Below are 19,629 nucleotides of genomic sequence, written 5' to 3'. Positions count from 1 at the left end.
GAAACGAACAAGTGATATCTTGCCTATCCTACTCCAACTAACTTACTTTTGGGGTTGAATATTTGAATAATCACTCAATAGCCAAGTCGTGATGCATACTCTTTTAGCCATAGGCTTGTACTAGGTTCGTTCCTTCATCGCCAAGGCGCTAGCACCCTATAACGTCTATCAGAAAAGGACTTTAAGGGTTGTAACATTAATAGGCTAAACAGGGCATTTAAACAGGGTATAGAAATTTGGGGTAAACAATTGGTGTTAACAAAGAACTAACACAACATTTAACAAATTTTTCACATATAGTCTAGTCCAAACAAACCCATATCATTAATTGCCAACAGTCCACGTCCCAAAAAGTTCTCAATCAAACAACTTTTTCAACCAAACCTAACCAATATTGGCTTAAACAAGCTTGCCAACTTAAAACATTTTAATCAAATATATCAATTCAAGAACACTTTGTTGGTTACAACGATGTACCAACTTACATAAAATGATTTGACAAAAAGGAGAAATACCAACTGACAGCCCAAGCTCAATTTTTCATATTTTCTATATTCTCTTTCTTTTCTTTTCTGTTTTTCAAATCTTTTATTCTTTTTATTCATTTTTTTTTTGTGAGCTACTTTTACTCTGACTAATTGGTATTCTCTTACATAACGAAGAAACAGTGACAAATCATCACAAATTGTTGCTAAGATGAATAATCTAGATTTTATTCGAAAACCATGGCGAAATCAAACTACCCCCAAAGTATGAGAATATCCTAACTCGACATAATAAGGCTAAACCCAAACTATCCACTAGCAAAGGCACCCAATGACCCACCAGGACTTCGACTATCGGTATAGCGAGGAAAGGTTTATATTTAGGTGGATTCAACAAAGAACAGGCTAATAACAACATGTTTTCTATTGTTTTTTGCACTAAAAGTGAGTGCAACAAAAGGGTTTAAACGGGTGGTTCACTAACCAGTGTAGTTAGCTACTAAGCACATTACAAAACATGCACATAACAAATTTTACGAAACAAAGGGTGAAACATATAAAGAACAAAGGTTTTATTCTAAATTTGCCTCTTCTTCATCTAGAAAACCACGGAACGATCAACTAGGACAAGTTCTAGAATCAACGCTATCACCGGCATACTCATAGCAAATGAAATAACCCGGAAATGGAAAATCAACCTCAAACTTGCACATCATAGTTCAGAGCTCTAAAAGAGACCCTTACTTCCAGATAAATCCAAAAGCCTAAGAGAGGGACAAATTTACAAGGCTAATAATTCCAAAGCCACACACCTGCTGGGTATATGTGGTGTTCCATGCGCGAATGATGCCAACAAGAATATGAGTGCTGAACTTACTGCCAGCATATGCAAATGACAACCTTGCTATCACACATGAACACAAATAAAAGCCAACATCATAAAATCAAGTTAAACCTGCAACATTCTACCCTACTAACTAATGGACGTGGGAAATAAAATATGTTGTCTCATCACCCCGAAGGGTGGATACAATCCAACCATATGAAAATCAAAAAGTACGGAAATTGAAATCGTTCAAATAAATAATACAAGCCATCAAATTAAGATGACAGAGGGCTTCACATCTTCAACCTGCAAACAAATCACTGTGGGGGAGGATGAGGTGGATAATGTTGGTAACCAGGAATGTTACCATAATCAAAGAAAGATCCCACCACATGCTCAGCAAAGGTCGGCCCAGTAGCTCCTGCCTGGCTCACGTCCATACCTGCATATGTATCTGTATAACTACCAAATCGGACCGGCATATCCGGTCCCAATGCACCTGGATCGTGACGTGGAGGCTCCTCAACCTGATGCTCTGGAGGAAAGTAGAAACCTCCACCAACTCTCCGATGAGGGATAAACATAGAGGGTGGGCAATAATCCAGAAGATCTGTGGGTGGGCTAAAATCCTGCCCTCTCAACTGCGCCTCCCACATCGGCTGATAACGCCGCGAGTCATATACCACTCTCCCCAGGCCAGAACCAACCATAGTCATATCACTCCCCACCTGCTCACGAAAATCATCCATGCAGGAGTGGAAAGCCTGCTTAGACTCGAGCATCCTATCCACAACAGACTGAAGAGAGGTGAGATCAAAACCTGCGGGAATAGCAGAAGAAGAAGAAGCTCCCGCAGTAGAAGTAGCACGACGCTTAGGGCGTCTAACCAGTTCCTCCTCCGCTGCCTCCTCCATCTCTTCATCAGCATCTTCACCATCTTCACCTTCCTCGCCCTCAGGGGCGGTATCACCAAAATCAATCAAAAAGTAAAAACCCCTATTAGTTTTAGGCTTAAGTAACCCAAACCGCTTCAAATTCGGATACTCAAACGGTTCCATAAGCTTCCAATTCAAGTTAAAAACCATGTTTGCCCGATCCCCTTCACAACCAAAGGATTTCACCAATCTTGTGACATAATGGCCACAAACAAGCTTCCTGTCCCTCATGCCTCGGGTGCCCATGTGCTTCGCCACCACGTACGGAGCACAAGCTAATCTATACGGGGCACCCTCATTAAAAAGTCTCAATAACCACATATCCTCCAAATAAACCTTGTCCCGCTGATTTGATTGCTGGACAACCAAGTATGTAATCATCTTTAAAAACAACCTCAAAACAGGTGACTTAATTGAGTTCACCCTCGACTTAAAACTCCAAGTCTCCCCAGAAATTTGTGTGTAATACGACTTCTGACTACCATCCGGGAATCCCAACCCGGTATGAGCTCCCATCCTCAAAACTTTCCTAAACAATGGGTTATTATCTACCAATTCCCTACTGTACATCCCCGTAGCAATCCCAAATTCAACAATGGTTAAAGACCGGTCTCTCCCCCCACAACGAAAATGTATGCATTTCTCATCAAAAATGTTTTTAACTTTGTCAATGGTGCTCACATTGATAGTTGAAAAGGATTCCAAGCACCGTTCCTTGCAAACCATTTCCCGATTTCCAAAAACGTCTATGCACATACGAAATTCTTGGTCAACAGGGTTACCGTTTTCATCATTTTCCATACCTATTAGCCTCAGAAACCCCTCAATGTCCCTTCGTATAACCAACATGTCAAGCATATCATCAGGAAGATACCTGGGTTCTTCGATGTCCTTGTGAAGGAATTTTTCCAACCGCTCATTATAAGCGGCTTTCTGTTCCTGTGAAGCTCTTGGCCAAGTGAGCCATTGTTGCTCGGATAGAGCAGGAATTGGCGCCACAGCAGCTTGACCTGCTCCTGAAGATTCCTCACCCGTGTGAGAAGAAGCTGTGCGTCTAGGGTTTCGTCCACTAGTAGCGGGGGCCTGCAATAAGACAACAAACCATCAAAACTTTCAATCCCCAAAATAATATCTACCATATATGTTCCATAAGGGGGTCAGGCCTGCACAGGGTTGGACTGCGAAGCAGTCTGAACCTCGAAATCAAATATTGCGGCGCAGTTTGGTAACTGCGTCGCACTCTTGGCAAAACTGGACAGAATCTGGTGTTTTAACAAAAGTCTCAAACCATTAAACACCAAAACTTCATAACTCCTAATCTATCTGTGAATTTCAGTAATCAATCTATTGACAAACGAACAACCCCCGACCCATTCATGAGTTCTCATTCATTCAAGTATGACAACAAATCTAAGATTAAATCTATATAATGCAAGACAAACAAGCTAAATAGGGGATACTAACCTTTCCAGATCTTGTCATGATGAATATTGTGCAAAAGAAATAGGAACTTAAAGAAGTTAAGATGAGAAAGAAGGAAAATCGGATGGTATGCTTGAGAGAGAAATTGCTTTGAAGATTTTAGGGTAAAAGTAAAAGTAAAACAACCCTAGCCTCTTATTTGTTTGACCAGATCTGACCCGACTGCGTCGCAATTCCCACACTGCGTCGCAGTTTCATTTTAAATATAAATATTTATTTATTTTATTTTATTTATTTATTTTTTTTTTTTGGATTTTCGAATTTTCTGAACAACACAAAGACTGCGTCGCATCATCCTATATGCGTCGCAGTCATGTTATTTGTCGAGGATTTTTCTGCTTCGCAATGTAGTGAAATTGCGTCGCATTAGCCATTAAGCCAAAAACTGCGTCGCAGTGTACCAGACTGCGTCGCAGTTTCACCCCCCACCCCACACACACTTACCTTGAATTTCGTCCACGAAAAACTTATCAGATCGAGTAGAGAAGTTCCAGACCTGCAATACTCGACATAATCACCTTAAAAACATGAAAATTGCTAAAAATTTAACAAAAACAGAAACTCATAAAACACGGGTTGCCTTCCGCGAAGCGCTTAATTTATTCACGAGTCTTTAGCTAGACTCGAAGTCTTTCTTCATTGCTTCATCTCGAAAAACGGAAGCTCGTCAACGACGACTCCCACACTTTCTTCTTCCACATTGTAAAGCTTCAACCTGTGACCATTAACAATAAAAGTAGTTCCATCCGCTTTAAACAATTCAACATAACCAGACGGGTAAACATGTTTGATCACAAAAGGGCCGGTCCACCTAGATGTCAACTTGGGTTGCTTAAACTTATACTTAGAAAGGAACAACAAAACTTTATCACCGGCTTTAAAATCCTTCTTTTTAAGCCTACGGTCATGCCAAACTTTAGTGCGTTCCTTATAAAGCAAAGAGTTATCATACGCATACAACCTAAGTTCATCAAGTTCATTTAGTTGCATTGATCTTAACTCACCGGCTTCAACTAGGTCCATGTTGCAATTCTTGAGCGCCCAATAGGCCTTATGCTCAATTTTGATAGGAAGATGACAAGTCTTGCCATAGAGCAACCGGAATGGGGTAGTCCCAATCGGTGTCTTGTAGGCGGTCCTAAATGCCCATAGAGCATCATCAAGCTTGGTGGACCAAGACTTCGGGTTATCTCCTACGGTCTTCACAAGAATTCTTTTCAGTGCCCGATTCGTATTTTCAACTTGGCCACTCGTTTGCGGGTGGTAAGAGGTTGAAAAGTGGTGATGGACACCGTACCTCTTTAGCACCTTAGCGAGTTGGTGATTCACGAAATGACTTCCGTGATCACTGATTAAGGCCTTGGGCATTCCAAACCTACACAAAAGCTGTTTTAAAAAGTGAATGACAACACGTGCATCATTCGTTGGCAAGGCTTTAGCCTCAACCCATTTTGAAACATAATCAACAGCAACAAGGATATACAAATTCCTGACAGGGGAAAAGGTCCCATAAAGTCAATACCCCAAACATCAAAAACTTCGCATACCTGAATAAAGTTTTGAGGCATTTCATCACGTTTGGAAATGTTACCTTGCCTTTAACACACATCACAAACCTCTACCAACGTTTGTGTTTCCTTAAACACGGTCGGCCAATAGAATCCAGCATCATACACTTTCTTACCGGTGACTGACGGTCCATAGTGTCCACCGGATGGCCCGTGGTGACAAGCATCAAGAATTTGTCGGGTTTCATCTTCCGACACACACCTCCTAATCATCCCATCTGCACAAGTTTTAAACAAAAATGGATTTTCCCAAAAATAATGCTTAGCCTCGGTAAAAAGTTTCCTCCTTTCTTGCTTCGACATATCTTCTGGAATTGCACCTGAACTAAGATAGTTAGCAATATCGGCAAACCAAGGTCCTGTTTCAAGCTTCATCAAAAACTCATCAGGAAAATCATCATTAATTTCATGCTCTTTTAACTCCTCACGGTGAGGATTTTCGAGCCTACTAAGATGGTCAGCTTTCACATTCTTGGCCCCTTTTTTATCTTTAATTTCAATGTAGAATTCTTGCAAAAGCAAGACCCAACGAATAAGACGGGGCTTGGCATCTTGTTTCGAGAACAAGTACCTTAAGGCAGAGTGATCAGTATACACAATGGTCATGTTAAGGACCAAGTAGGGTTGAAATTTATCAAAGGCATAAACAACAGCCAACAACTCTTTTTCAGTCACAGTATAGTTCTGTTGGGCTGGATTCAAGGTCTTGCTAGCATAAGAAATAGGGCAAAAATGTTTATCCTGCCGTTGGCCTAAAACGGCCCCCAAGGCAAAGTCCCCGGCGGAAATGTTTTTATTTGATCTTGATGAAAGATAGATGATTGGGATTTCTAAAGCTTTGAATTTGACGTTCCATGACATCCAAAATTTAAAAGCTACTCGTATTTTTCTAATCACATTTTGGGTAACTTATATTTTTTTTTAAAGGTGAAATTCGCTTGAAACTTCGTGTCGCGACAGCGAGAGGTCTATTATACATTTTGGGTAACTTTTAACCCCTCAAGTTAATTCGGCTAAATTTCTTTTTTAACTACTTTTTCTTTGTTATTCAATTCTTTCTTTTTTTTCTTTTTTTTGGGCAAACCTGACGACCCAAACATACAACTCAAGGCTTAATATATTGCTTGTTTATCTTGAATTCTTGTAGATGTTGACCATGTGTATACAATAGAGATTATGACTTGGAAATGTAACTAACTATGCCAAAATGTTTATGTTATGTAACTAACTACAAAAACGTTTATGTAATGTAACAAACTACCTGTTTTCATCTATCGTATGTAAATTACCGGTTACCATAGGTAAGTAACCGGTTGTGCTTATGGAGATAGCAGATTCCGACGACACCAGCAGACTCCGGCAACACCAACAGATTCCGACGGCACCAGCAAAACGAATAAGATCCTCATCATCACTAAGATACAAACTCAGCATCGAATTCTAGTGAATCCTCCTCGTTAAGATCCTCATCATCACAAATATGCTCACAACCAAATATATACATATACCTATAAAGCAAAAACCCGAATTCAGAAAGAAAAGAAAAACAAAAAAAATACACACTCACATACGCATAAAGCAACAAATCTTATTCCCCAATGTCTTAAAACAAAGTAAAAACGAGACGACTCGGTGTATGACTCGTCTTTGCTACTTCAAGTACCGGTAATCATAGTTGTCAAACTCGTACGAGTCACGAGTCGATTCATACGAGTCGAGTCAAAACAAAGTAAAAACGAGACGACTCGGTGTATGACTCGTCTTTGCTCCAGACTCGTAACGTGACTCGTGTTTTGTTGTGCGAGTCGATCCGAGTCACGAGTCACAAAATTTTAGTTTTTTTTTCAAAAACCTTTTATTTTTACAAAACATAACTCTTTTATATGTTATTAAATTTGATATAATTTTGATAGTTTTTTCCTTTTTTAGCTTAATATATCAATGAAATACTATATTTTTACGATAAATACTTATATATAATTATGAAATTATATATTATCAAATATCCTGACTCTTACGATTCGAGTCACAAGTCAAAAAATCAGATTTCAAGTCGAGTCGAAAATAACGAGTCGATAACTATGCCGGTAATAAGCATCTTACGCAATTATAAACATATATATATATATATATATATATATATATATATAATTAAATATAATATCTATTTATATATTACTCATACATCTATTCCTTTTTCATACAAAAAATAATTACATATATAAATATATACCTTTTGATGCCAAAATCTTCAACGGGAGGCAGTTAAATGGAATCCCAATCAACCGAAGACAAATCGATGTTTAAACGAGCAGCTTCAGATCTAATGTCTTCCATTGACATGACGTCAACCATGATTCTGTATATCTTTTTTTTCCTTTTTTTGAGACTTTGTTTAAGAAGAAAAAAGTAGGGTTTTTGATAGAGGAGGAGGAGAAGAAGCTGTTGCAGTAGTGTAGAGATTCTTGCTTTTGGCCAACATCATTGGTTCCAATTTCATAAATAAATCAGTGGTACAAAGTTGCACACCAAGTGTTTGACAAAATGCCTCAATGAAAACGAGTGTTCGACGGTGGTGGTGGCGTTGTTTGCGGCGTTTCGAGGGTTCTTCTGATTCTTCGTCGGAGGAACGACGGTGCTTGTGCTCTTCGTTATTGCTGGCCATCGGAAAATGCTAGGGCTAGGGTTAGTTAAAAAAAAGAGGGCGAAATTAAAGTAGATATAGATATAGATTATAAATAAAGATGTTTAGATATGGGAATTGTGTATGTAATGATTAGGTTAATTGAGGTAACGAAATCGATATGGTTTTGGGGGGATTGAGTTTTCTGATCAAAAAATCGATATGGTTTTGGTGGTGGGAATTTTCTGATCAAAAAAGCAAGATAAGGGAGAGAATTTTGTTTGATAGTGAAAGTGGTGACTGGTAACATTTACAACAGGTTACTTGTTGCGTACTATAGACCAAAACAGGTAGTTTGTTACATTACATAAACGTTTTTGTAGTTATTTACAAAACATAAATATTTTGGCATAGTTAGTTATATTCCAAAGTCATAATCTCTATATAATAAGAAAACAATACTTCCATTGGAAAAACATAAAATTCAATACATAAATTAAAATCCACAAATACATGAATCAAAATACATTATTAAAATCCACAAATACGTTACGTATTAACAATAAGTCATTTTATACCTTCAATTGACTTCAGGTCTTATTTAGTGTAGTAGCATAACCCTGCCTCGAACGAACATCTTTCAAATTTATGAGACATGATAATTGGTCACGAAGAACCAAAAATCAAACACTCATTGCATTTACAAAACAAGATTTGATATAACCTTGGATTTCTTCTCCAACATTTTTTAGATTATCATCATTTTTGTATAGGGTATCTATTACGCGTGCCAGGTTGATCGCACGCATCTTAAGAGCCATAGGAATGTCTTTGCAGATGAGTGTTTCACGGTTTAGAACTTTCCATGCATCTTCAACTCTTTGTTTGAGCAAATCATAGGCTTCCTCTTCCGTAAGATCATGTTCTTTCATGTATATTTCCACACTCGATGCAATATGATTTCTTTGCTGCTCCTCCTACAACATTAATAAAGTTTACCCTTGTGTTTAAACCCGACCGTAACATATTATACTCCACCAGTCTTATTTGATTTACTTTGAAATGGAAAAAAAAAACACGATTTAATAACTTTTACACATTACTTCTTATAAAAAAAAATATATTATAGATATCATTGGATATTTTAGTGTAATCTTATTAACTTATTTGACTATTATTGTCATAGTAAGACATCATTTTGACTTGGAGAGTTGGAGGTGTGGACCGTGGAGTGCACGCCTATTATTTGAATTTATGGGGTTGTTTTTCGAAACTTAAGGGGCTTTTTTGGCAACTTGGAAAACCTTGTAAATTAACTGCCGAATTGGCGGTTAATGTGCCTTAAAAACATATTTTCGCTCTCAATTCTTCATTCTGGTCGAAATCTTCTTTTCTTTAGTGTCATTTTCTCTCAAACATAAAACACACAGAAAATTCTCAATCTTTGATGTATACGACTGAATAGTTTGGTGAACCGCCAAATTATTTAATCTAAAAGCGATTATGTGCCTTCAGAGATTTCATTATATCCGGGTTTGTTTATTATTCACTGAATTTTCCAAGAGATATAATATATTTATTAAACAAATATTGTAAATAATATATAAAATAAAAATGTCACACAAAGGAGTATTACTTAATTTCAGCGGCACTGTCGGCACACACACACATATATATATATATATATATATATATATATATATATATATATATTTGTAAAAAAGGAAAGTGAATATGAGATTGTTACACACTCAATTTGAATAAAAATCTCTCACATACTATTTTTAATACAATAGGGGCTCTCATCATTTATTCAGTATTTTAAAAAGTTAACATGAAAAAAGTTTATTTCACTCAAGCTAGATTTATATATAGCAACCCATACCTACTTTTCTCTTATATGATATAATATTGGTTAAGAATTTATACCTTGTGGCCGACGATATCATCCATAATTCTACTAACGTCAGATGAAGCTTTAATAAGTGGAGGATTAGTGAGAGCCCATTTGAAAGACCCTTCTGTAACTATATCACCGGGCATGCCAACATAGCTTGATGTTGTAAGCATTTTATAGCCACCAGTTACGTTTGTAATTGATTTGTGCTCCTCCAATGTTGTCATGTGACCCTCATGTAACCATTTCGCTTCAGTCATATAACTTGTAATCAAATCTATCATCTGTATATATGTGAGATAAAATATTACATTGATTTGTATTTTGATCGATATATATATATATACTTCTCGATGAGAGGCTCCCCCAATAGCACTGGTTTGTCAACCTCCATGGTCTTTCCCTATATATATATATATATATATATATATATATATATATATATATATATATATAATGGTTAATACTTCGGTGAGAACAGTCTTAAAATAAGAACAGAGAGAACACTTAAAAAAAATCATTTTGATGCATTAAAAGTCCATAAAACTAATATAGTGCAGAACTAATTATCATCATTTAAGTGTTTAACAACAAATTGATCCGTCAAAATCGAAAAAATCACGTTTTTTGGTGGATGCATCATTTTGAAGAATATACATCCAAGATGGATGCACAAAACAAAAAACATGATTTTTTTGATTTTGACAGACCAATGTGTTGCTATACACTTAAATAATGATAATTAGTTATGCATTATGTTAGTTTTATGGACTTTTAATGCATCAAAATGATGTTTTTTAAGTGTTCCCACCGTTCTTATTTTAAGTGAGTATGAGGTTGTCTCTCATCTAAGCTTAGATGGGGAACCCCTCACATTTGGTTTTATAACCATGAAAATCATAGGGGGGGGGGGGCATTTATTTGTTTTAAACTCAAACAAATAATAAAATATTTGTATGTGAAGTGGTTCTCCATACTCACTTTTCCCATATATATATATAGGGACAATCAAATAAGAAGAGTCTTAAAATAAGAATACGGTGAGAACACTTAAAAACTACATTTTGATACATTAAAAGTCCATAAAACTAACATAGTGTATAACTAATTATCATTATTTAAGTGTTTAACAACACATTGGTATGTCAAAATCGAGATATCATGTTTTTTGTTTTGTGCATCCATGCTGGATGCATATTCATCAAAATGATGCATCCAACAAAAAACGTGATTTTTTCGATTTTGACGGATCAATGTGTTGTTAAACACTTAAATAATGATAATTAGTTATGCACTATGTTACTTTTATAGACTTTTAATGCGTCAAAATGATATTTTTAAGAGTTTTCACCGTTCTTATTTTAAAAGTGTTCGTAGATATATATATATAATATATAGGGGAAGAGAATATGAGGTTGTTAGACACCTAAGTTAGGTGAAAAATCTTTCACATACCATTTTTTAAACCATAAAAATCATGGAGGGCTAAGCATTTATTCAAAATATTAAAATATTGGTATGTGAGGGATTTTTCACCCAAATTGGGTGCATAACAGTCCATACTCACTTTTCTCATTATATATATATATATATATATATATATATATATATATATATAGTAAAAAGTTATTTTAGAAAACCTTAAAAAAGCAGGAACCTTTAAAAACTTTTTAAATTAAGCCTAATCATTGATTATCATTTACATGATGATTTCTTTTCTTTTTTTTTTATCGTTTTGAGTTATTTAGGTGTAATTTTGGATTTTACAATCATGTATATATAGACATAGATTATCATTCGTTATACAATTATGTGGAGAATATATATTATGATCACATGTGTATAGATAGTGTTATGATCACATGTATGCAAGTTTAAAGAAGGTTCCTGCTTTTTTTAAGGATTCCTAGAATAACCTTTCCCTATATATATATATACAAGGTCTTTTACTCGCACGATGTGCGGTTGTTTAAAATATCTTACGTAATAAACATGAATCAATGTATAATAATGCATTAAAGCATAAAAAATGTAGAAGTTCATGCATAAATCTCATAAGAAATATAATGATGTGAAAATAAAGGGTAAACAACAATGAAAAATTTTGTGGCACCATTGTATGCAACTCTTTGCATCAACGACTACTCATTAATGTTTAAAGAAAAATGTTATCCTAATTTATGATATACTTCTCCTGGCAGAGGAGTTATAATTGAAGGTCTAAAAAATATGGGACAAAGTTAACACATACGAAAACACATTTATGAACAATAATTACCTATAACATAACACAACATAACAAATACGTAAAACCATTATAGAATTATATAATCATAAACAAATCAAAACCCAAAAAATAACGCAGAGATTGATGAAGAATATATAAACTTAAACATCTGCGTCTAATCAGCCGGGATGAAAAAAAAAAATTACAATGTAATAAAACCCATAAATTTAATGTCAAAATTTGATGGGTGTAAGCTGATAAAAATATTTAAGTATTGGAGCCATTTAAAGTTGAAGAGATCGAATGTGAGAATATGAAAAAATATGATGAATATATGAGAAAATAAATATACGTTCTTTAAAATATTTATAGATTTTTAGTATTTTAGCAAGTTAAATATCTTTTTGTTCAAAGACAAATTAATATCTTTATATTCTAGGCAAGTTCAACTTTAAGAGTTTGTTTATAGCCGTTGGTGGATTTTTATTTTATTTTTATATTAATATGATAAATATAGTACGTAGTATAGGAAGCCCACCAAATTTGATAAATATGATCCCGAATTTTTTCTATTTATATGAATTTACTTTTATCAGAGACTATGTGTAATTTGATACCCATATATAACTATATATATGAAAAGATAGATAGATATCTATCTATAATATTATATATGTTTTGCTCGATCTAGTCCATGTTTAATATAATGATCATAATTCTAAATCACTTTTTTTCTTATTTTTTATTTTAATATAAAGATAAATATTGTAGGAAAAGTATAAAGATGCCACATAAGACTTATAAAGTGGTTTTGAGTTTAAAAGACTCTAGAATCGTTCGGTTTCCTACTGTTTTAATAATTATATAGATATATGAGCATGGTAACCGTGCAATGCGGCGTCGAGCCGGCAATGACAGTGGTGGCGGCATCTATTGGCGTAGGTAAAAGTATTTGATTTGAAGGGTTTAGTGGAGATATTTTATAATATAATGGACTAATGGTGTAATTTAATATTATGAGTTGATGGTGATTTATTTCATTAAGGATATTATGGTCAATTCGCATGTCCCATTTATATAAACTTTCAACATAAGGGTTATAACTTTTATATAGTAGTATATATATATATATATTGATTTATTAATGTGTAAATTTATTTATATAACTAAGAAGAAATTATAGAGCATGAAAAGGTATATATACTTTTGAAATATACGAAATCACCAACGTATCCCTCTTACTAATTTACATCATTTATCTCTAACTCTTAAAATAAAACTCATTTTACATCAGTTACCTACATATACTTGTCGCAGCGGCCACCACCAACGTTGTAGCATTGTGCATATACTCGATCCGAAAAGTATATATATAGGGGGTCCTTATTTTGAGAACTCATTTTTTGTAAGAACCTTGAGAATTTTTAAAATATGTATTGGATCATATGTTTTTTTTGTTAATTCACATGTGAAACGTTATAAAAATAAATGTTGCAAAAGAATGTTTTTTCAAAACTTTATATATACCCATCTAATCACATATGAATTGGGAACGAAAACTTGAAAATCACAAAAGGCTATTTTGATTATTTTTTAAAAAAGGTTTCTTCTTCAACATATTTTTTTATATCATTTCACATGTAAATGAACAAAAAAAATATAATACAATACATAATTTAAGAGTTCTTAAGGTTATTAAAAAAAGTTTCTTGAAATAAAACAAGTCTATATATGGATGTATAATTAATATAATGTAATCTATAATACAAAATTTTCAATTATATTAATTATGTAGCATTTTATATGTTTAAAGTGATATTATGTTAGGCTATGAAGAGTGATAAATGTATAATAAATTTAAGACATCTATACCAACACCTGATTTACATAATTATACATTGCGTAATAAAATATACATATTTATTATAGGTGGCTAATAATTATTGTAAATTTTCCCTACCTATATTTATGTATTACTAAAAAGTTTAATTAAACTATCTTTAGTGATTATTATCTAATAGAAAAATTCATGAATATAAATAAAGGGGTATATATGCTTAAATAAAATACCATTTGTTGATTAAGAAAAGTCTCAATTTTAATTCAAGTATATTGGTATTGGTATAAGACATTATAGAAGTTAAGGAACTCAAACTAACCGACTCTTTTGCATAGTCAACTTGATAAGCTTTTCCATCCTTTTCCACGATCTCCTTCATTTCTTGATAAACATCCAAGAGGCTTTTATAAATCACTTTCATGTAACCTGGAAGTGTGTCAATGCAGGTAACTGACCACCTATAATTAACGTATAAATTAAATATATTGCGTTATGTTAGATTATTATGTCGTGTATTATGCGGGCGGGTAAACAATATTTATCCCTATTGTCCCTATTGAGATCGAGATTATATGTTCGATAAGTGAATCTTGGTATGGGCATTTTGTGTATTTACCTTTGAACGGCTTTGGTGAATATCTCAAGCTCTTCGTAAGTACCATAGATATCATAAGTATCGTCTAGAATTGCGGCCATTTTAATTACTTTTGTCAAGAATATTCTACAATGAGAATATTGAGGTTCAAAGTAGACACCTAATACCCAAAAGTAGAGTTCAACCAATCTATCTCTTACGTAATGTAGATTCTTTGGAGCATCGAACTTTTTCCACCATCTACAAGTTGTATCAATTTGCAAGATAAATACACAAGTTATACATAACATTAAAAGATCATATCAAATCTATAATTATAATTAACTAGAACGAATAAAGTTTCAGCAAAGGGTAATCAACTTTAAAATTATAGGACTATATCCACATACAAACATTTCTACTAAAACATATGGTAAAAATATTTACAATTTAAAAGTATGCATTATAAATTGACATGCAATATAACATAATTCAGACATTATAAACACAAATACAATCACAAAAGTTGGTATGGTATGTTAATTGTTGTAGAATTGACTTTTAAAGTCAATGTCAAAGTGTAGTTTGGACTTATGGGTTTGGGAATGTTGCATGGGTTTTGTTTTTGGATAGTGATCAGTACACCATCTACTTTTAGCCATAAACCATTAAACATGTTTCACAGTATTGTACAATACAATATGTTAGAGCATATTTGATAGTGTAAGGTTAAAAATAAGTTGTGTACAGATCATCTTGTTTTTGATGGTCTAATGTATAATGGGTTGGGGTGTTGGTGTATTTTTGGGTTAAGATTGTTGAGGATGGGCCGGGTGGCAGAGTATTTGATTTAGATTTTTTAAGCAAACGATGTGGAAATGAGGTGGGTTTCCAGAATTGGTCATGATTTATTTTTGTTGTGATAGGCTTTATTTTTGACATTTGGAATTCTGGTACTAATGTAAACTATGTAAGGATCGAAAGCTTAATATCGGTGGGCTTTGCATTAATTTCGGGTGGCTGAGCCTGAGCTTTTGAGACAGTTGTTTCAATGGTTGGGTTTGGAAGACTATGGATGATGGCCCATTTGTGATAGAAGAGCCTATTGGCTTAAGATATTTGAGGACAGATTAATTTGGAAGACTAAAGAATTGTTTCATTTTTGTGATTTTTTTTCTATGGTTCTTCACTTTTTCGTGTTTTGTAATAAACTCGTTAAGGAGTCCAGTAATTTTAAATTATAGTTTTTCCATTCTGCAATGTGCACTAATTTACTGTAAAGGTAATCCCCTACAGATACTCCCGTAATTTTCTTATGTAAATTTTTTTCATCTATAAAAAGTTTTTCAAGAGACAAATGCTCATATATCCATAAAAAAAAAAAAACCAAATCAAATAAAAAAAGTCAATTGATTCATCTATCGAAAATGCATTTGAATCTATTATATTTACATCGAATGAACAATTAATTTATTGTTTATCAACAATCATAAAAATGTACATCAATATTTCGATATAGCTATATATACATAATTGAGGTATAAAAATGCAAATTTTATCAACTTGTTATTATGACTGGAAGTTAATTTTTTTTAGCCTCTTACCATTTATAGCTCTAAGAAAAAAAACTATTACAACGCCATCATGATATACAAGTAAATTACTCGCGCAAAATGACAGTGGTGATAATAATTTGTTATGACAAATTAAGGGTAATAGAAGCTCATATATGTGCTTACTTTGAAAGTTGGCTAAGCTCCTTCTTATGCAAGGATTGAAGTCGGTTGAACGCCAATTTTGCAAGCCTTAGTAAGGACTTGTTGTGCGTATCTTGTTGTTCATAGAAAGGTATGTATCGTATTGCGTCTAGCCTTGGCAACCTTTTACGTACAGGCCGCTTTAGTGCTTCATATATGTATCTAGAGAGCGTGTTGTTGCAACGAAGGGGATCCTTTGCAATGTTTTCAAGATGAGTTTTAGCAAACTCAAGAGCCTCATCTAGAATGATTTCGCCTTGCACCCTCATATATGTCGCCTCATATAACTCAAGCATGCATTCGGTATCGTTGGTTAAGGAATCCTTGAAAGATCCATCCCCAAGCTTGTAGATATTGAAAACATCTTGTTTGAAGAAGTTAATTAAATTAATTAATGTTAGGATTTAATATATAATTTGAAAGGATGTTTTAACATCAAAATATAATAAATTATACACGAATACCTATAGTATGTATTTAACTGTAATAGTGTTTATATATGTATTTACCTTTTAAAATTTTAACATTGTATACCCGCATATATGCAACATCCATATACGTTGTCACGTCAAGTGATAGGTTGCTGGTTTGCAGGTTTATTTACCATGTACATAATTTATTTTAAATACATAAATGAATATAACTATAGTTGGACATAACATAAATATAGATATTTGTGTATAGTCTATATAATTTATTAGAAAAATGATAATATAAATAAGCCCAATTTAAAATTAAAGACACTAACCAGATGAAACGTAAAAGCCTTGTTGTCGGAGGAGCCGAAACCAAAGGGAAGTACTACCACCATTCCATTTATCCCCGTATACATTATAAACATGGTGTAATGCTTGCGTAATCTCGTGTTCGAAATAATAGGCTATACCGAGACGTTGGATATTATCAATCAGCTTCAGCAAATTTGTATGTTTTGTTGGATCAACCAAACTTGCCTGTATTTCTTTTCTCGTTTCTTCCTTCAAAATTTCGATCTCTTGATCTACCTCCACTTGCACATCCTCTTGCTAAATAATTAGTATAATTATAAATCGTTTTAGTCATTGCATGTCGAAATATATGGATCTAAGATGTAAATTACTACGCGTACTAGTTATAATTAATTAGTTAAATCTGATGACTAAATTACAAATTAGTTAAAGATAAAGGCATCAATTAATTATTACTACCTCATCATAGTGTAGGAACTGATCTCCCCAAAGGCTTGGATGGTAGTTGGCAAGTGGACGAATAACCTCTCCTTGTTTAGTAGTCATTTTTTTTAATGGAGCTAGCTAGATTCATAAAGTTGATACTAAACTTCTGTGATGATAATCTAGGTACAGTACGTAGGTATATATAGAGGGGCGTTGTGATTATACGTCTTATATATAGCCGTTTAAACTTCTTTTAACGGACAAAATTGTCTAAATATTTAGGCGCTACACTCTTTTTTTTTTTTAAAGGTGAATTTCGTTTGAAATTTCGTGTCGTGATTCGACAGCGAGAGGTCTAACATACGTTGTCTTAACCGGGTCCGCGCTAGAGAGCTCCCTCGAAGTAGAAATGCCTATTTCAAATACTCAATATGAGGAATACCCCCTACTAATCCGTCTAAAGGCACGACGATTAATAGGGGTAAACCCTGCCCCCTCAGACTTAAACCTGGGTATACTCAAGTCAAGCATTCATAGAATGATTACCTATATCTCAAAGTTGGTGAAATGAAAATTCAAACCTGAGACCTATAGGTCAACAAAGGAACTCCAAACCACTGGACCAACTCATCATTGATTTTAGGCGCTACACTTAACTCTAAATCCAACATCAAATTATTGGTAGAACTTTGCTTGCCTCAAAATTGTCTAAATTCTTAGATCACACTAGTACGATATATTACCCACGCGTTATGACTTATGACAAAAGCCTAAATATGTTAATTGCAAGTTTTAACGTATCATATGCTTCTTTATATCCTTGCATCTGTGATTATATATCAAAATTTACATAGAAATAAGTTAAGTATGTGTTTGTGAAAAAAGTAGGCATTAAATTTTCATCTTACATATATGACATGTTTTCTTTTAGAAATAAATTTAAGTTGTCTGATGAAAAATTAAATTTTCATCTTACTTTATTCATTTATTTTGTTAAAAAAAAAAAAAAAAAAAAAAAAAAAAAACAATAGAAATCATGCAGAGTGATATCTAAGCGGTTGTATAATAAAAAAAACGTTGTTTGTTACATCCTACCAATCTTGTTTTGGGTGGGTATATAATACTTTTTCCGTCACATTTCAAAATATTTTAGTTTCATTTTTCAAGTGTTTTTTGTATTTCTTTTGAATGAAAATATTTTGTTTGTTTTATATAACATTTTATATCAAATATATAAATAATTTGAGTTTAAAATATTTTTTTTTTATTAATACGAGAGTAAGTACCTGCGCGTTGTGGCGGTAAAATGGTAGGGTAATAAGTCATAGGTTGTGATAGGTCATAGGTTGTGATAGTCAAATGCCTTAGCCGTACCAGCTCCACCATCGGATTTAAAAATTCGTCGAAAGTATATCGAATAACATCTCTAATGAAAGAGTATGAAATTTTAAGAACACTCATATAATTTTTATAATTTACGGTTTTTGGGATAAAAGATTTTGAATGAATTAGAGAAATTTGGGAGAGAAAAAAAAAATGAGTGGTTGAGATTTATTCTCAGGGTATTATGAATAAGTGATAGGGTATTTTGGGTTTACACTTATATAAAAGTTAAAAAATGGAAGGAACAAATGTTTTATCTTTATATATACTTTTGCTGATGTCATAATTGATTTAATTTTAACAAAACTTTAATTAATCAATATATAATAAATTATTTAGTTAATAAAGATCGAGTAGATATATTTGGATAAATACAATGTCAAACCATTATCTACTTCATCAATATAAATAGGATTGTTTGGTTGTTTTTATCCAATTTAATTATATATATTTTTTGTGAGCATTCGTAAGTCTAATAGCGAAGAAACAAAGAACATTCTCACTGAAGTCGAAGACTGAAGTCTGAAGAAAGAAGTCTGACAAACAACGGAGCTCACTGGCAGACTTACCAGATCTCTTGACTGGAGTCCTTGTCTAGACCTTACAAGTCTGAACACTGATTACAAAGAATTGACTTTATGCCTTTACACGCTTTTATCCGGACAACTCCTTTGTCCTTTGTTAAAAGCCTTACATACGTGTAAAGGAGGTTGGTTAATTAGATGACAAGTCACTATCAAATGACTTTATTGTTGTACTTTAACCAATGCATTTAAGGAATTAAAGTTGTTTCCTTAAATGCATGTAACCATATTTGTACGGCAAGTCATTTACTCGTCCAAATTACACTTTTGCAATTTGGTATGTTTCTCTAAATA

General features: G+C 33.5%; 1 protein-coding gene across 2 annotated transcripts; it reads right to left on the bottom strand.

The window, feature by feature from the left end:
* Positions 1–8,364: 8,364 nt before the first annotated feature.
* Positions 8,365–17,576, bottom strand: LOC122582366 ((-)-germacrene D synthase-like). Of its 2 annotated transcripts, XM_043754746.1 has the most exons (7): positions 17,402–17,576; positions 16,963–17,239; positions 16,197–16,578; positions 14,500–14,718; positions 14,203–14,341; positions 9,849–10,100; positions 8,365–8,896 (listed from the first exon to the last, which is right to left on the bottom strand). In XM_043754746.1, exons 1-7 carry the CDS (start codon positions 17,486–17,488, stop codon positions 8,603–8,605), a joined length of 1,650 nt encoding a protein of 549 aa, XP_043610681.1. In that variant the 5' UTR covers positions 17,489–17,576; the 3' UTR covers positions 8,365–8,602. The 2 variants fall into 2 exon arrangements, with proteins under 2 accessions (XP_043610681.1, XP_043610682.1); XM_043754747.1 differs by lacking the exon at positions 9,849–10,100.
* Between the last annotated feature and the right edge of the window lie 2,053 nt (positions 17,577–19,629).

The sequence above is a fragment of the Erigeron canadensis genome, chromosome 9 (assembly GCF_010389155.1).
Source record: "Erigeron canadensis isolate Cc75 chromosome 9, C_canadensis_v1, whole genome shotgun sequence".
NCBI classification, from domain to species: Eukaryota; Viridiplantae; Streptophyta; class Magnoliopsida; order Asterales; family Asteraceae; genus Erigeron; species Erigeron canadensis.
This window is presented reverse-complemented; position numbering and strand designations above follow the sequence as displayed.

Bases quoted from the DNA above. Each gene is read 5' to 3' on its own strand.
- LOC122582366 (XM_043754746.1), bottom strand. From the start codon at position 17,488: ATGACTACTAAACAAGGAGAGGTTATTCGTCCACTTGCCAACTACCAT. The intron at 14,719-16,196 runs GTAAGCACATAT...TACAACTTGTAG, and splicing joins GAGCTTAGCCAACTTTCAAA to ATGGTGGAAAAAGTTCGATG. The intron at 14,342-14,499 runs GTAAATACACAA...CGTTAATTATAG, and splicing joins TTCACCAAAGCCGTTCAAAG to GTGGTCAGTTACCTGCATTG.